General features: G+C 46.6%; 1 protein-coding gene across 4 annotated transcripts in view; it reads left to right on the forward strand.

Moving 5' to 3' along the window:
- Positions 1–17,537, forward strand: part of KMT2D (lysine methyltransferase 2D) — a 381,440-nt gene that overhangs the window by 78,271 nt on the left and 285,632 nt on the right. For all 4 annotated transcript variants that reach the window (XM_063952696.1, XM_063952698.1, XM_063952697.1 and 1 more), the window contains exon 2: positions 11,243–11,329. In XM_063952696.1, the coding sequence (XP_063808766.1) occupies positions 11,281–11,329 (49 nt within the window). In that variant the 5' untranslated portion in view covers positions 11,243–11,280. The remainder of the gene's footprint in view (positions 1–11,242; positions 11,330–17,537) is intronic.

The raw sequence follows: 17,537 nt of genomic DNA on the forward strand, positions 1-17,537 counted from the left end.
ATACTCCTTAAAGCTTATATGTGACGTTTTAAATATTCAGAAATATAGATAAACCAGAAAAGAGCGGCACTCTAGTGTCCTCTATTGCATCAACATTTAGGTTTATTTGCAGAGACAGCAACGTTTCTGACCACAAAGGTCTTTAGTCAGTCTATTCAAAAATCTGTTGCTGTTTATGCAATTGATGACACTGTGGTGCTGCTGTTTTCCTGTTGCTAAATTATACTAATTTGCTTCTGCACTCTCCTATATTGACTATACCTTCCGCTGTAGCGCTCGTCAACCATAACGTTAAAACCACCTGCTTAATATTGTGTAGATCCATCTCGTACCACCAAAGCATCTGTGCCCTGTCCAGTCATGGACTCCACAAGACCTCTGAAGGTGTCCTGTGATATCTGACACCAAGACATTAGCAGCAAGTCCTGTAAGTGGTGAGGTGGGGTCTCCATGGCTCGGACTTGGTTTTTCAGTGCATCCCCCAGGTGCTCGATTTGATATCTGTGGAATTTGGAGGCCAAGTCAACACCTTGAACTCTTTGTCAGGTTCATTAAACCATTCCTGAACAAGTTTTGCAGTTTGACAGGGCTATCTAGCCTGCTGTAAAAGGCCACTGCCATCAGGGAATACCTTTGCCATGAAAGGGTGTTCTTGGTCTACAACTATGTTTTTAAATAGGTGGTACATTGTAAAGTAACATCCACATGAATGCCATGATCGAAGGTTTCCCAGCAGAACATTGCCCAGAGCAGCACAATGCCTACTCTGGCTTGCCGCCTTCCCATAGTGCATCCTGGTTTAATCTCTTCCCCAGGTTAATGATGCACATGCACCCAGCTGTCCACATTATGTAAAAGAAAATGTTCTAAATCTCACTTGCCCATTGTAGGTGCTTTAAGCGGAAGAGGCTATGCAGCCCCATACGTAGCAATTTGCGATGCACTGTGTTCTGATACCTATTTATCAAGCCAGCATTCATTTTATCCACAATTTATACTTCAGTATATCCACTATGGAATTGGACCAAACTTGCTATCCTTCCCTCGCCACATGCATCAGTGAGCCGTGGCCGACCATGTGACCGGTACCCTAGTTGTCCTTCCTTGTACCACTTTTGTTAGGTATTAACCACTGCATAGCAGGAACACTCCGCAAGATTTGCCGTTTTGAAGATGCTCTGACCCTGGACGTGTAGCCATCACAATTTGGCCCTTGTCAGAATCACTCATATCCCTTATGCTTCACGTTTTTCCTGCTTTCAGCACATAAAACTTCAAGAACACAGTGTTCACATGCTGTTTAATGTATCCCAATCATTGACAAGTGCCATTGTACTAAGATTATCGGTGTTATTAACTTCACCTGTCAGTGGTTTTAATGTTATGGCTGATGGATGTATTTAGGCCAGGGGTGGGGAACCTTTTTTCTACCGAGGGCCATTTGGATATTTATAAAATCGTTCGGGGGCCATACAAGAATTCTCAACTTAAAAAAAATCCCTGCCCCCCAGTAGGTCTGCACCTTAGAGGTACTGTGTGTGCGCGCCAAAAAAATGGGTGTGGCCAGTTAAAATGGGACGTGATGCACATATGCCCCCAATAGTGCAGTGCCAGATCCACAATTGCCCCCACAGTGCCAGGTATACAAATGCCCCCCACAGTGCCAGGTTTACAAATGCCCCTCACAGTGCCAGGTATACAAATGCCCCTCACAGTGCCAGGTGTACAAATGCGCCCCCCCCCCCCCCCACAGTGCCAGGTGTACAAATGCCCCCCCCCCCCCCCCCCCACAGTGGCAGGTGTACAAATGCCCCCCCCCCACAGTGCCAGGTGTACAAATGCCCCCCCCCCCACAGTGCCAGGTGTACAAATGCCCCCCCCCCACAGTGCCAGGTGTACAAATGCCCCCCCCACAGTGCCAGGTGTACAAATGCCCCCCCACAGTGCCAGGTGTACAAATGCCCCCCCACAGTGCCAGGTATACAGATGCCCCCACAGTACCAGGTATACAGATGTCCCCACGGTGCCCCCCCCCCCCCCCCCCGTGCTACTTACCGCTCCTTTCGGCGGCGTGTAGGACTTGAAACCAGCCGCCGGTTCGAGAGCCAATCAGAGCTCGCGGACCGGCAGCCGCGGCTTCTGATTGGCTGCCGGTCCGCGAGCTCTGATTGGCTCACGAACCGGCGGCTGGTTTCAAGTTCTACACGCCGCCGCCGCGCTCTCCTCCCTGTCCTGACACTGACAGCTGAGACACGCTGCCACCGGACTGAGCGGCGGCGTGTCTCACTGAGGGAAGCGGGTGGGCCGGAGCAAACGGCGGAGGTTCCCCACCCCTGATTTAGGCATTCACCTGTTGGGCACTGCTGGGAACAGGAAGTGTTCTGTGGCGTCTTTGTGCAATTTGCTCATGTGACCCTGGAAGCAGTGTGCTGGATGCATTGCTCATTCTACCTTTCCTTTGCCTCTTGGTTTTGCATCTGTCAGTGCTTATAATAGCAGAAAGTGGTTTGTTTGTATATAGTGATGCATACTACAGTTAATGGATAAGTTCATGTCAGCCTCTTCCTACATAATGGTGACCTCTTGTATATGGATGTCTTTGTAAAATTGCAATGTTAGTCTAGTGAGTTTGTAGTATTACATGTATGTGTGTATGCATTTTGTCTTTGACTGGCAAGTAATCATGGCTGACACATACTGGACTGTTAAGAGTAAATGATTGTTACTTGAACCTTTATTGCTTTGTTAATAAATGTACTTGTAATAACAGTATTGTTTGTACTAAATCTGGAAGGTTTACCCTAGAAGTTAAATGCATTATTATAACAAATATCTATACTATACTTTTCATACCTAGCTTTGCCGCTCTATTTTGGCAAGTAAGTGGTGGTGTCTTCTACATAATACATGAATAGACTGCCTAGACAGATAATCAGGGGTGAAGAAGAATGTGGAAGCACGCTAGTCAGTGGTTTTCTATCCCCACATCTGCTGTTTTCATCCCCAATACCATATGAAATGTCAGAACACTTTCCTTTAGGCTTTTGCTGCATGTGTTCCAGCATCTCTGCATAGTATTTGGTAACACACTTGCATCAGTGTCACGTCTAACCCTAATAAATTAGTCGGTTTGTGAGAATTGAGATGGGCTGACAGCTGGTTACCGTCACCAGGAATCTGGTCATCTGGAATTTTTTTTTTGTAACAACCAGTCTGCTTGGATTGCTACAGCATCTGCATGACCGTACTGAAAGCATCTGGTTGCTATGGGTCCTGCACACTTGGATGTAAATGGCCCTACTATGCAGCAACCCTTCACTTGCAAGTATGTGGTGTCTCCTGGGCCTGACTCAAAGGTGTACCCTAATGCAGCTGCAAATGTGTACACAAGTGACGGTGCGAAAATATGCCAGCGGATGCGTACAAAGATGAGGTGTCGTTAGCAGATCAGTCAGTGATCGATCTTCTGATTAGTTGTACGGTCACACAGCATGGACGCCAGAGCCATTGCAGCTGCTTGTGGGAATGAAGTCGCAGACTGAGCCCCTTCCCGGTGACCATCGCGTCATAGCTGCGTTATTGGTGCCACTCTCTGTAACCTCCTCAAAGTCCCTGATTGTCACTTTGTTAATCCTCCTTACAACTGCCGCTGCAATACCATGGCGGCATATGTGCAGTGCGACTTAGATGCATGCGCAGTCAGACGATAATCACTCAACTGTGTAATAATCGGGTTCGTGCCCATCTCTGAATCAGGCCTTGTATTGGCACAGACCACATATCAACATTTTATAATGTAGTTCAAAATAGTTACCAAAATGTAATTCTCCTTGCCCTAGGGGACAGTTTTGTACAGTGATACAAAGTTTACCATATATCACTATTACAGTATGCCTCGGTAGTTCTTTGTGTATGATTGAGTTTATGGTCTGAACTATTTTAGTGTAGCAATTTATTCATTGCTTTAGTTTGTCCTTTTAAAAGACCAGAATTATTTTACTTTTTTTTTTGTTTTGTTTTGCTTCAAGGTTACAAAACAATATTTATATTTCTCTATCGTCCTAGTGGATGCTGGGGTTCCTGAAAGGACCATGGGGAATAGCGGCTCCGCAGGAGACAGGGCACAAAGAGTAAAGCTTTAGGATCAGGTGGTGTGCACTGGCTCCTCCCCCTATGACCCTCCTCCAAGCCTCAGTTAGATTTTTGTGCCCGGCCGAGAAGGGTGCAATCTAGGTGGCTCTCCTAAAGAGCTGCTTAGAAAAGTTTAGCTTAGGTTTTTTATTTTACAGTGAGTCCTGCTGGCAACAGGATCACTGCAACGAGGGACTTAGGGGAGAAGAAGTGAACTCACCTGCGTGCAGGATGGATTGGCTTCTTTGGCTACTGGACATTAGCTCCAGAGGGACGATCACAGGTACAGCCTGGATGGTCACCGGAGCCTCGCCGCCGGCCCCCTTGCAGATGCTGAAACAAGAAGAAGGTCCAGAATCGGCGGCAGAAGACTCCTCAGTCTTCTTAAGGTAGCGCACAGCACTGCAGCTGTGCGCCATTGCTCTCAGCACACTTCACACGGCAGTCACTGAGGGTGCAGGGCGCTGGGAGGGGGGCGCCCTGGGAGGCAATGTAAACCTATTTTTTGGCAAAAAATACCTCGCATATAGCCTCCGGGGGCTATATGGAGATATTTAACCCCTGCCAGATTCCGTTGAAGAGCGGGAGACGAGCCCGCCGAAAAAGGGGCGGGGCCTATCTCCTCAGCACACAGCGCCATTTTCCCTCACAGAAAGGCTGGAGGGAAGGCTCCCAGGCTCTCCCCTGCACTGCACTACAGAAACAGGGTTAAAACAAAGAGGGGGGGCACTAATTTGGCGTTAGAAATATATAAAAAGATGCTATAAGGGAAAACACTTATATAAGGTTGTCCCTATATAATTATAGCGTTTTTTGGTGTGTGCTGGCAAACTCTCCCTCTGTCTCTCCAAAGGGCTAGTGGGTCCTGTCCTCTATCAGAGCATTCCCTGTGTGTGTGCTGTGTGTCGGTACGTGTGTGTCGACATGTATGAGGACGATGTTGGTGAGGAGGCGGAGCAATTGCCTGTAATGGTGATGTCACTCTCTAGGGAGTCGACACCGGAATGGATGGCTTATTTAGGGAATTACGTGATAATGTCAACACGCTGCAAGGTCGGTTGACGACATGAGACGGCCGACAAACAATTAGTACCGGTCCAGACGTCTCAAAAACACCGTCAGGGGTTTTAAAACGCCCGTTTACCTTAGTCGGTCGACACAGACACAGACACGGACACTGAATCCAGTGTCGACGGTGAATAAACAAACGTATTCCTTATTAGGGCCACACGTTAAGGGCAATGAAGGAGGGGTTACATATTTCTGATACTACAAGTACCACAAAAGAGGGTATTATGTGGGATGTGAAAAAACTACCTGTAGTTTTTCCTGAATCAGATAAATTAAATGAAGTGTGTGATGATGCGTGGGTTCCCCCCGATAGAAAATTATTGGCGGTATACCCTTCCCCGCCAGAAGTTAGGGCGCGTTGGGAAACACCCCTTAGGGTGGATAAGGCGCTCACACGCTTATCAAAACAAGTGGCGGTACCGTCTATAGATAGGGCCGTCCTCAAGGAACCAGCTGACAGGAGGCTGGAAAATATCATATAAAAGTATATACACACATACTGGTGTTATACTGCGACCAGCGATCGCCTCAGCCTGGATGTGCAAAGCTGGGGTGGCTTGGTCGGATTCCCTGACTAAAAATATTGATACCCTTGACAGGGACAGTATTTTATTGACTATAGAGCATTTAAAGGATGCATTTCTATATATGCGAGATGCACAGAGGGATATTTGCACTCTGGCATCAAGAGTAAGTGCGATGTCCATATCTGCCAGAAGATGTTTATGGACACGACAGTGGTCAGGTGATGCAGATTCCAAACGGCACAAAGGTGTATTGCCGTATAAAGGAAGAGGAGTTATTTGGGGTCGGTCCATCGGACCTGGTGGCCACGGCAACTGCTGGAAAATCCACCGTTTTTACCCTAAGTCACATCTCTGCAGAAAAAGACACCGTCTTTTCAGCCTCAGTCCTTTCGTCCCTATAAGAGTCATATTTGCCCAGGGATAGAGGAAAGGGAAGAAGACTGCAGCAGGCAGCCCATTCCCAGGAACAGAAGCCTTCCACCGCTTCTGCCAAGCTCTCAGCATGACGCTGGGACCGTACAGGACCCTTGGATCCTACAAGTAGTATCCCAGGGGTACAGATTGGAATGTCGAAACGTTTCCCCCTCGCAGGCTCCTGAAGTCTGCTTTACCAAGGTCTCCCTCCGACAAGGAGGCAGTATGGAAAAAAATTCACAAGCTGTATTCCCAGCAGGTGATAATCAAATTACCCCTCCTACAACAAGGAAAGGGGTATTATTCCACACTATATTGTGGTACTGAAGCCAGAAGGCTAGGTGAGACCTATTCTAAATCTAAAAAAATTTGAACACTTACAAAGGTTCAAAGCAAGAGGGAGTCACTCAGAGCAGTGATAACGAACCAGGAAGAAGGGGACTATATAGTGTCCCGGGACATCAGGGATGCTTACCTCCATGTCCCAAATTTGCCCTTCTCACTAAGGGTACCTCAGGTTCGTGGTATAGAACTGTCACTATCAGTTTCAGACGCTGCCGTTTGGATTGTCCACGGCACCCCGGGTCTTTACCAAGGTAATGGCCGAAATGATGATTCTTCTTCGAAGAAAAGGCGTCTTAAATTACCCCTTACTTGGACGATCTCCTGATAAGGGCAAAGTCCAGGGAACAGTTGGAGGTCGGAGTAGCACTATCTCGGATACTGCTACAACAGCACGGGTGGATTCTAAATATTCCAAAATCGCAGCTGATCCTGACGACACGTCTGCTGTGCCTAGGGATGATTCTGGACACAGTCCAGAAAAAGGTGTTTCTCCCGGAAGAGAAAGCCAGGGAGTTATCCGAGCTAGTCAAGAACCTCCTAAAACCAGGAAAAGTGTCAGTGCATCATTGCACAAGGGTCCTGGTAAAAATGGTGGCTTCCTACGAAGCAATTCCATTCGGCAGATTTCACGCAAGAACTTTTCAGTGGGATCTGCTGGACAAATGGTCCGGATCGCATCTTCAGATGCATCAGCGGATAACCCTATATCCAAGTACAAGGGTGTCTCTCCTGTGGTGGTTACAGAGTGCTCATCTTCTAGAGGGCCGCAGATTCGGCATTCAGGATTGGATGCTGGTGACCACGGAGGCCAGCCCGAGAGGCTGGGGAGCAGTCACACAAGGAAAAAATTTCCAGGGAGTGTGATCAAGTCTGGAGACTTTTCTCCACATAAATATACTGGAGCTAAGGGTAAATTTATAATGCTCTAAGCTTAGCAAGACCTCTGCTTCAAGGTCAGCCGGTATTGATCCAGTGGGAAAAACATCACGGCAGTCGCCCACGTAAACAGACAGGGCGGCACAAGAAGCAGGAGGGCAATGGCAAAAACTGCAAGGACTTTTCGCTGGGTGGAAAATCATGTGATAGCACTGTCAGCAGTGTTTCATTCCGGGAGTGGAAACTGGGAAGCAGACTTCCTCAGCAGGCACGACCTCCACCCGGGAGAGTGGAAAATTCATCGGGAAGTTTTTCCACATGATTGTGAACCGTTGGGAAATACCAAGGTGGACATGATGGCGTCCCGTCTGAACAAAAAACGGGACAGGTATTGCGCCAGGTCAAGAGACCCTCAGGCAATAGCTGTGGACGTTCTGGTAACACCGTGGGTGTACCAGTCGGTGTATGTGTTCCCTACTCTGCTTCTCATACCTAAGGTACTGAGAATTATAAGACGTAGAGGAGTAAGAACTATACTCATGGCTCCGGATTGGCCAAGAAGGACTTGGTACCCGGAACTTCAAGAGATGCTCACAGAGGACTTATGGCCTCTGCCGCTAAGAAGGGACTTGCTTCAGCAAGTACCATGTCTGTTCCAAGACTTACCGCAGCTGCGTTTGACGGCATGGCGGTGGAACGCCGGATCCTAAGGGAAAAAGGCATTCCGGAAGAGGTCATTCCTACCCTGGTCAAAGCCAGGAAGGAGGTGACCGCACAACATTATCACCACATGTGGCGAAAATATGTTGCGTGGTGTGAGGCCAGGAAGGCCCCACGAAGAAATTTCAACTCGGTCGATTCCTGCATTTCCTGCAAACAGGAGTGTCTATGGGCCTCAAATTGGGGCCCATTAAGGTTCAAATTTCGGCCCTGTCGATTTTCTTCCAGAAAGAATTGGCTTCAGTTCCTGAAGTCCAGAAGTTTGTCAAGGGAGTATTGCATATACAACCCCCTTTTGTGCCTCCAGTGGCACTGTGGGATCTCAACGTAGTTCTGGGATTCCTCAAATCACATTGGTTTAAAACCAGTCAAATCTGTGGATTTGAAGCATCTCACATGAAAAGTGACCATGCTCTTGGCCCTGGCCTGGGCCAGGCGAGTGTCAAATTGGTGGTTTTTTTCTCAAAAAAGCCCATATCTGTTTGTCCATTCGGACAGGGCAGAGCTGCGGACTCGTCCCCAGTTCTCTCCCTAAGTTGGTGTCAGTGTTTCACCTGAACCAGCTTATTGTGGTGCCTTGCGCCTACTAGGGACTTGGAGGACTCCAAGTTGCTGGATGTTGTCAGGGCCCTGAAAGTATAGGTTCCAGGACGGCTGGAGTCAGGAAAACTGACTTGCTGTTATCCTGTATGCACCCAACAAACTGGGTGCTCTTGCTTCTAAGCAGACTATTGCTAGTTGGATGTGTAATACAATTCAGCTTGCACATTCTGTGGCAGGCCTGCCACAGCCAAAATATGTAAATGCCCATTCCACAAGGAAGGTGGGCTCATCTTGGGCGGCTGCCCGAGGGGTCTCGGCATTACAACTTTGCCGAGCTGCTACTTGGTCAGGGGCAAACACGTTTGCAAAATTCTACAAATTTGATACCCTGGCTGAGGAGGACCTGGAGTTCTCTCATTCGGTGCTGCAGAGTCATCCGCACTCTCCCGCCCGTTTGGGAGCTTTGGTATAATCCCCATGGTCCTTTCAGGAACCCCAGCATCCACTAGGACGATAGAGAAAATAAGAATTTACTTACCGATAATTCTATTTCTCGGAGTCCGTAGTGGATGCTGGGCGCCCATCCCAAGTGCGGATTATCTGCATTACTTGTACATAGTTACAAAAAATCGGGTTATTATTGTTGTGAGCCATCTTTCAGAGGCTCCGCTGTTATCATACTGTTAACTGGGTTCAGATCACAGGTTGTACAGTGTGATTGGTGTGGCTGGTATGAGTCTTACCCGGGATTCAAAATCCTTCCTTATTGTGTACGCTCGTCCGGGCACAGTATCCTAACTGAGGCTTGGAGGAGGGTCATAGGGGGAGGAGCCAGTGCACACCACCTGATCCTAAAGCTTTACTTTTTGTGCCCTGTCTCCTGCGGAGCCGCTATTCCCCATGGTCCTTTCAGGAACCCCAGCATCCACTACGGACTCCGAGAAATAGAATTATCGGTAAGTAAATTCTTATTATTTTCCCATTCGCTGGAGATACCTGAAAACAAACTCCTAGTAGGTGTACTGTAGTCATTTTTTTCCCCTTTTGTGGTAATGTGTGAGGACAGTTCTACCATGAAATCTGTTTTAAATCTATAAAAACGGACCAGTTTGTCTGAAAGACAGTTTTTGTCCCTTTTCCAGTGTTTAGGAGCAAATGGTCGATTGTCATTTGCTCTCATCCATTACCAGCTTTTCTTTCCAACCAGTCCGATGATTTGCCATATAATTGTATAGTTTATGCTCAGGGTTATTTTTTTTTTATTGTTTTTTTTTAAATTTCACTACAATTCCGTGAATATGCGAGGAGATGTTTCTACTTTGATGTCTGCCCTATTCTCTCAAAAGCAAATGAAGCTCCGTATTAACATTTCTTCAGGGTCCATAGTCTCCACAGGGTTACCTTGGGGTATGCTTGGTGGGGACTAGGACAGGCACCGAACAGCAAAGCTTTTTAAGATACCCCTATGCACTGGACCCTCTACACTCATACCTCGGCCAACCACTCAGGCTGAAATATGTCTTGGTGGTTGGGTGTTCTGTGCAACTCTGCTATCCTGACCTGTTGCTGCTGGAGCTGCTCGTGGCAGTGGGCTGTCCGGGCCCGGTTCGTGCTATTTTATAATCCCTGCGCTCACCTTGGGGATGGTGTGACTGGGTATCTGTGAACAAATGATGTATCTGAATGTTTTCACATGCAAAGTTTGTCTTTATTGAGTCACCGTGCTCAAAAACTAACAGAGTATGTGATAATGTTACAAACAGTGTGTAGGAAAATGCAGATTGGATAAAGGATACAATGTTATAAGTACAGAAACAAGTGAGGTATATGCATTGTTTCAAATGCATGAAATACAACATGGAAAGAACAAGGTACCATACAGCTTGTTGTGCACAATGTAGTGTAGAGAGTGTCCGTTTTACATCCTTATGTTGATAGATGTCATATTCTGCTTATTAAAGTCCAGAGAAGTCCTGATTCTCTGTTGTCTAACCCAACCCCCGCATCAGGGAATCAGGACTTCGCTGTACTTTAATAAGCTAAATATGACCTCCATCAACATAAGGATGTAAAATGGATTTCCCCCTATACTTCCACGTAGTGCACAACAAGCCGTATGGTACCTTGTACTTTCCATGTTGTATTTCATGCGTTTGAAACATTGCATATACCTCACTTGTTTCTGTACTTATAACATTGTATCCTTTAGCCGATCTGTATTTTCCTAGTGGGAATAGAACCTGTGCGAGCCACTGAGCCTGCAAGGGTCTTAGTTGCACTTGCACATCCCCCCGCCGGCAATCTGGCGAATTCCAGAGTCGGTATGCTCACCGCCGGCATCTCGACTGCCGGTCACCTGATCACAACCCCTGAGGATGACTATGGACATGTTTTAGATGGTGAAAGCCCTGCTTAACTTGCCAGCTTTAAGCGAACGTAGGATTGGTGTGCTTGTGCATCAGCTTGTAATATACTCGCTCCTTTTATTCTTTTAGGTCTTTAAAATAAATGACTTCAGAGTTTTACAGCACCAGATTTCTGTAGTATAGCTCACATTTTCTTTGGAAAACTGAAAATGTCACTGTATATATAAATTTTGTTTTGATCTTTTATAGGTCGCCCTAAAAGGGATAGTCACCGTTCTTGGCCAGGGATGGATGATCAGAAACCATCCAGCGAGGACAAAGAATCTGAAGCATCAGGTAATGCGATGCTTGCCATCTAGGTGTAAAAATCTAAATTTAGCATGGCTTTCATGAAATCTGTATAGTTCAAATAGTGAATACAGACAGGAATAAACCTCATTACCTCCTAGTTGCTCTCTGCTGTCCCAATTCATTGTGGTGCTCATTTCTCTGGGCTGACACATCAAAGCTTTATTCAGTGAACATATGTAACTGTATGTTTTAAAACAGATAAATACAAGCTTTTTATTTTTTTTAAACTGAGCAGTAATGCACGGACAGCCAGAGAGCCGTTTTAGAAATGGTTTTCTGACTGTTTCTGCATCCTGCCTGTTTAGGTGGTGAGTTGTACTGGGTATGGGACTCGGGGTCGACAGTGTCTAGGTCGACACCTATTGGTCAACAGTGACTACAGGAAATGGGTCGACACAGCCATTAAGTCAACATGAATAAGGTTGACCTGGAAAAAGGTCGACATGAGTTTTTTTTTTTTTGGGGGTGTTCTCTCCGTAAAAGTGACGGGGAACCCCAATTAGTGCACCATGTCCCCTCGCATGGCTCGCTTTGCTCGCCATGGTTCGGACAAGGTGCCTCGCTCCACTACCGCAGCGCTCATCACAGGTTACCGTTCCCATTTCAGTGTTCACGCTAGGCAGTTTTAGCAGGGTGCCGCGCCCTGCCCGTTTTTTTTTTTTTTTTAAAGGGCAAAACCCGCCCTGCCCTTTCTGCGGCGCCCTTCTAAAACAGCCGACCGCTTCCTGCCCTCACAACGTGTAAAGATGCCACGCGCATAGAGCGCTTGGAGGAAGCCCAGCACCTCCGTAGGTGCTATGCACGCCCCCAACAGTGACGCCGCCCATGCCCCCTTTTTTTACGTCTGCGGGCTGAACCGCCCACTTTTATTACCCGTAATGACCCGCACCTATTTTGCATGGCCACGCCCCCTTTTCGGTGCGAGTTCGCTGCGCGCGCACATGCTTGTACACCTCTAGGTCCGGCGCCCTGCCCTGCCCTGATTCTAGAGTGAACACTACAATTGCAGTCCACGTGGACCTTAAAGTATGAAAAAGTTAAATAATTATTATTTAAAAAACAAACAAACTCATGACAACCTTGTTCATGTCGACCTGTTTTCTGTGTTGACCAATAGGTGTTGACCTAATGTGTGTCGACCTAGACAACGTCAGCCTAGACTCTGGATACCAGTTGTACTATATTCTGTGAGTGCTTGTATTAAAGTGGTAATGAGAGCAGCTCCTTGTAAAAATAGAGACCAATGGATCAAGGGCTCCAGGCCAGGACATGATATATGCTGTTAAAAATATAAATGTAAACATTAAACTTTATTAAATGTTCAATTTATGAACTTGATTTGGTGATTGATTTGTTTGTGGTGAGGGTGAGAGGCTGTATTAAACTTCAGGCCGTGTTCATTATTCAGCACTGGTTGGTATTGCTGGGTTTATTTTTAGTGTGTATAAGGACTTTGCTATTTCATGTATTTTTTTTGGTGTATGTTTTCTTTTAACAATGCAGTTTTTTGTTAACTGGGACTAATGATCGCGGAGTTTATATTGTTGTCATAAACTCTACTTTATTATTGGATAAAGTCCACCTCTCCAGATAGGTGCTGAAAGTGGTAGCTCCATTTGCTGAATTTGTGTTTTATAGCTCACTACACAACGAAATTGGTCGCACATAAATCTGGTTGCACACAGTGTTGTATACGAAAGTCCTTTACACTGAAATTTCTACTCTTCATTATTGTCACCATTATCTGTAAAATATAGTCTAAAGCACAGGTTCTCAAACTCGGTCCTCAGGACCCCACACAGTGCATGATTTGCAGGTCTCCTGACAGAATTACAAGTGACATAATTAGCTCCACCTGTGGACCTTTTAAAATGTCTCAGTGAGTAATTAATACACCTGTGCACCTGCTGGGTTACCTGCAAAACATGCACTGTGTGGGGTCCTGAGGACCGAGTTTGAGAACCACTGGTCTAAAGTGTTGTTTTTTTTCAAAATACATTTATTGAAGCATTGTAAACAATGTATAATCAAGACATAACGCACAAATAAGGGGGCATACACACGGGGCAACGTGTGCTCAACGATCTAGGTTAGCACAGATCGCTCAGCACACATCGCTATACACACAGCGATGTGTGCTGAGCGATGTGTACTAACCAGTGTTCTTTATGCACATGCTAGGTTATCTAACTAGATCTTGCCTGCGTGTGCTAAAGATCTGAGCAGGCGATGGCGACGCGCAGGAACGAGCATCGCAATGGGTTGTTCACACGCAGCGATTCGTGCTTAACTTCTAAGCGATCTGGACAGTTTGCTTCGAAAATAGGCAAAAATCGCACTGTGTGTATACCCCATAAGTCTTATACAGAAGAATAGCATAAGGCATCCATCCATGTGATATATAGAAATCACAATGAAAACAAATACATAAAAGTTAAAAACTGTGCAGTATAAATGAATACAAATAAATATATATATATATATATATATATATATATATATATAGCAAGGAGAGGTAAACAGGCGGCACTCATCAGGCTGGAAAAACGTGGTTGCTTTATTGGCTAACAGCCGACATGTTTCGGAGACAGCTTCTCTCCCCTCTGGCCCTGAGGACGGAGAAGCGGTCTCCGAAACATGTCGGCTGTTAGCCAATAAAGCAACCACGTTTTTCTCCTCTCCTTGCTATCTGATGGGAATCTTTTCCATGAGGAAGGCACCACAGCACCATACTATTTCACATGAGAGTGCCGGATGATATATTGGACGACTATATATATATATATATATATATATATATATATATATTTCTCTATCGTCCTAAGTGGATGCTGGGGTTCCTGAAAGGACCATGGGGAATAGCGGCTCCGCAGGAGACAGGGCACAAAAAAGTAAAGCTTTTACCAGATCAGGTGGTGTGCACTGGCTCCTCCCCCTATGACCCTCCTCCAGACTCCAGTTAGATTTTGTGCCCGAACGAGAAGGGTGCAATCTAGGTGGCTCTCCTAAAGAGCTGCTTAGAGAAAGTTTAGCTTAGGTTTTTTACTTTACAGTGAGTCCTGCTGGCAACAGGATCACTGCAACGAGGGACTTAGGGGAGAAGTAGTGAACTCACCTGCGTGCAGAGTGGATTTGCTGCTTGGCTACTGGACACTAGCTCCAGAGGGACGATCACAGGTACAGCCTGGATGGTCACCGGAGCCGCGCCGCCGGCCCCCTTGCAGACGCTGAAGAGAGAAGAGGTCCAAAATCGGCGGCTGAAGACTCCTGAGTCTTCATAAAGGTAGCGCACAGCACTGCAGCTGTGCGCCATTTTCCTCTCAGCACACTTCACACAACAGTCACTGAGGGTGCAGAGCGCTGGGGGGGGCGCTCTGAGAGGCAAATAAAAACCTTATTAGAGGCAAAAAATACCTCACATATAGCCCACAGAGGCTATATGGAGATATTTAACCCCTGCCTAACTTCAAAAATAGCGGGAGACGAGCCCGCCGTAAAAGGGGCGGGGCCTATCTCCTCAGCACACAGCGCCATTTTCTCTCACAGAAAAGCTGGAGAGAAGGCTCCCAGGCTCTCCCCTGCACTGCACTACAGAAACAGGGTTAAAACAGAGAGGGGGGGCACTGATTTTGGCGATATTGTATATATATAAAAGATGCTATAAGGGAGAAACACTTATATAAGGTTGTCCCTATATAATTATAGCGTTTTTGGTGTGTGCTGGCAGACTCTCCCTCTGTCTCCCCAAAGGGCTAGTGGGTCCTGTCCTCTGTCAGAGCATTCCCGGTGTGTGTGCTGTGTGTCGGCACGTGTGTGTCGACATGTATGAGGACGATGTTGGTGAGGAGGCGGAGAAATTGCCTGTAATGGTGATGTCACTCTCTAGGGAGTCGACACCGGAATGGATGGCTTATTTAGAGAATTACGTGAGAATGTCAACACGCTGCAAGGTCGGTTGACGACATGAGACGGCCGACAATCTATTAGGACCGGTCCAGGCGTCTCAGAAACACCGTCAGGGGTTTTAAAAACGCCCATTTACCTCAGTCGGTCGACACAGACACAGACACGGACACTGAATACAGTGTCGACGGTGAATAAACAAACGTATTTCTCATTAGGGCCACACGTTAAGGGCAATGAAGGAGGTGTTACGTGTTTCTGATACTACAAGTACCACAAGAAAGGGTATTATGTGGGAGTGGAAAAAACTACCTGTAGTTTTTCCTGAATCAGATAAAATAAAATGAAGTGTGTGATGATGCGTAGGGTTACCCCGATAGCAAATATTGGCGTTATACCCTTTCCCGCCAGAAATTAGGGTACGTTGGGAAACACCCCTTAGGGTGATAAGGCGCTCACACGCTTATCAAGTGGCGTTACCGTCTCCAGATACGGCCGCCCTCAAGGAGCCAGCTGATAGGAAGCTGGAAAAATATCCTAAAAAGTATATACACACATACGGTGGTTATACTGCGACCAGCGATCGCCATCAGCCTGGAGATGCAGTGCTGGGTTGGCTTGGTCGGATTCCCTGACTGAAAATATTTTATTCATGTAGAGCATTTAATAGGATGCATTCTATATATATGTATGTGAGATGCACAGAGGGATATTTGCTCTCTGGCATCAAGATAAGTGCGTTGTCCATATCTCCCAGAAGATGTCAGGGACACGACAGTGGTCAGGTGATACAGATCCCATACGGCAGATGGAAGTATTGCTGTATAAAGGGAAGGAGTTATTTGGGGGTCGGTCCATCGGACCTGGGGACCACAGCAACAGCTGGGAAATCCAACCTTTTTTACCCCAAGTTACATCTCAGCTAAAAAAGACACCGTCTTTTCAGCCTCAATCTTTCCTTTCCCATGAGGGCATGCAGGCAAAAGGCCAGTCATATCTGCCCAGACTCAGGGCGCAGTGGGATCACTCGCAAGTTGACCCCTAGATCGTACGAGTATTATCCCAGGGGTAAAGATTGGAGAGTCGAGACATCTTCTCCTCGCAGGTTCCTGAAGTCTGCTTTACCAACGGCTCCCTCCGACAGGGAGGCAGCATTGGAAACAATTCACAAGCTGTATATCCAGCAGGTGATAATCAAAGTACCCCTCCTACGACAAGGAAAAGGGTATTATTTTTCCACACTATATTGTGGTACTGAAGCCAGACGGCTTGGTGACACATAGTCTAAATCTAAAATGTTTTGAACACTTACATAAAAGGTTCAAATCGAGATAAAGTCACTCAGAGCAGTGATAGCGAACCGGAAAAAAGGGGACTATATGGTGTCCCTGGACATCAAGGATTACCTCCATGTCCAAATTTTGTCCTTCTCATCAAGGGTACCTCTGGTTCGTGGTACAGAACTGTCAATATCAGTTTCAGACGATGCCGTTTGAATTATCCACGGCACCCCGGGCCTTTTTACCAAGGTAATGGCCGAAAAGATGTTTCTTCAAAGAAAAAAGGCATCTAAATTATCCCTTACTTGCACGACCTAAAAAGGGCAAGTTCCAGAGAACAGTTGGAGGTCGGAAGAGCACTATCTAAAGTAGTTCTTCGACGGCACGACTGGATTCTAAATATTCCAAGAATCGCAGCTGTTTTCCGACGATACGTCTGCTGTTCCTAGGGATGATTCTGGACACGGTTCAGAAAAAGGTTTTTCTTCCCGAGGAAAAAGCCAAGGAGTTATCCGACCTGTCAGGAACCTCCTAAAACCAGGAAAGGTGTCTGTACATCAATGCACAAGAGTCCTGGGAAAAATGGTGGCTTTTTACGAAGCAATTCCATTCGGCAGATTCCATGCAAGAATTTTCCAAAGGGATCTGTTGGACAAATGGTCAGGGTCGCATCCTCAGATGCACCTGCGAATAACCCTGTCGCCAAGGACAAGGGTATATCTTCTGTGGTGGTTGCAAAAGGCTCATCTATTGGAGGGCCGCAGATTCGGCATACAGGATTTGATCCTGGTGACCTCGGACGCCAGCCTGAGAGGTTGGGGAGCAGTCACACAAGGAAGAAACTTCCAGGGGGTATGGACGAACCTGGAAAAGTCTCTTCACATAAACATTCTGGTACTAAGAGCAATCTAAAATGCTCTAAGCCAGGCGGAACCACTCCTGCAAGGAAAACCGGTGTTGATTCAGTCGGACAACATCACGGCGGTCGCCCATGTAAACAGACAGGGCGG

The sequence above is a fragment of the Pseudophryne corroboree genome, chromosome 2, assembly GCF_028390025.1.
Source record: "Pseudophryne corroboree isolate aPseCor3 chromosome 2, aPseCor3.hap2, whole genome shotgun sequence".
NCBI classification, from domain to species: domain Eukaryota; kingdom Metazoa; phylum Chordata; class Amphibia; order Anura; family Myobatrachidae; genus Pseudophryne; species Pseudophryne corroboree.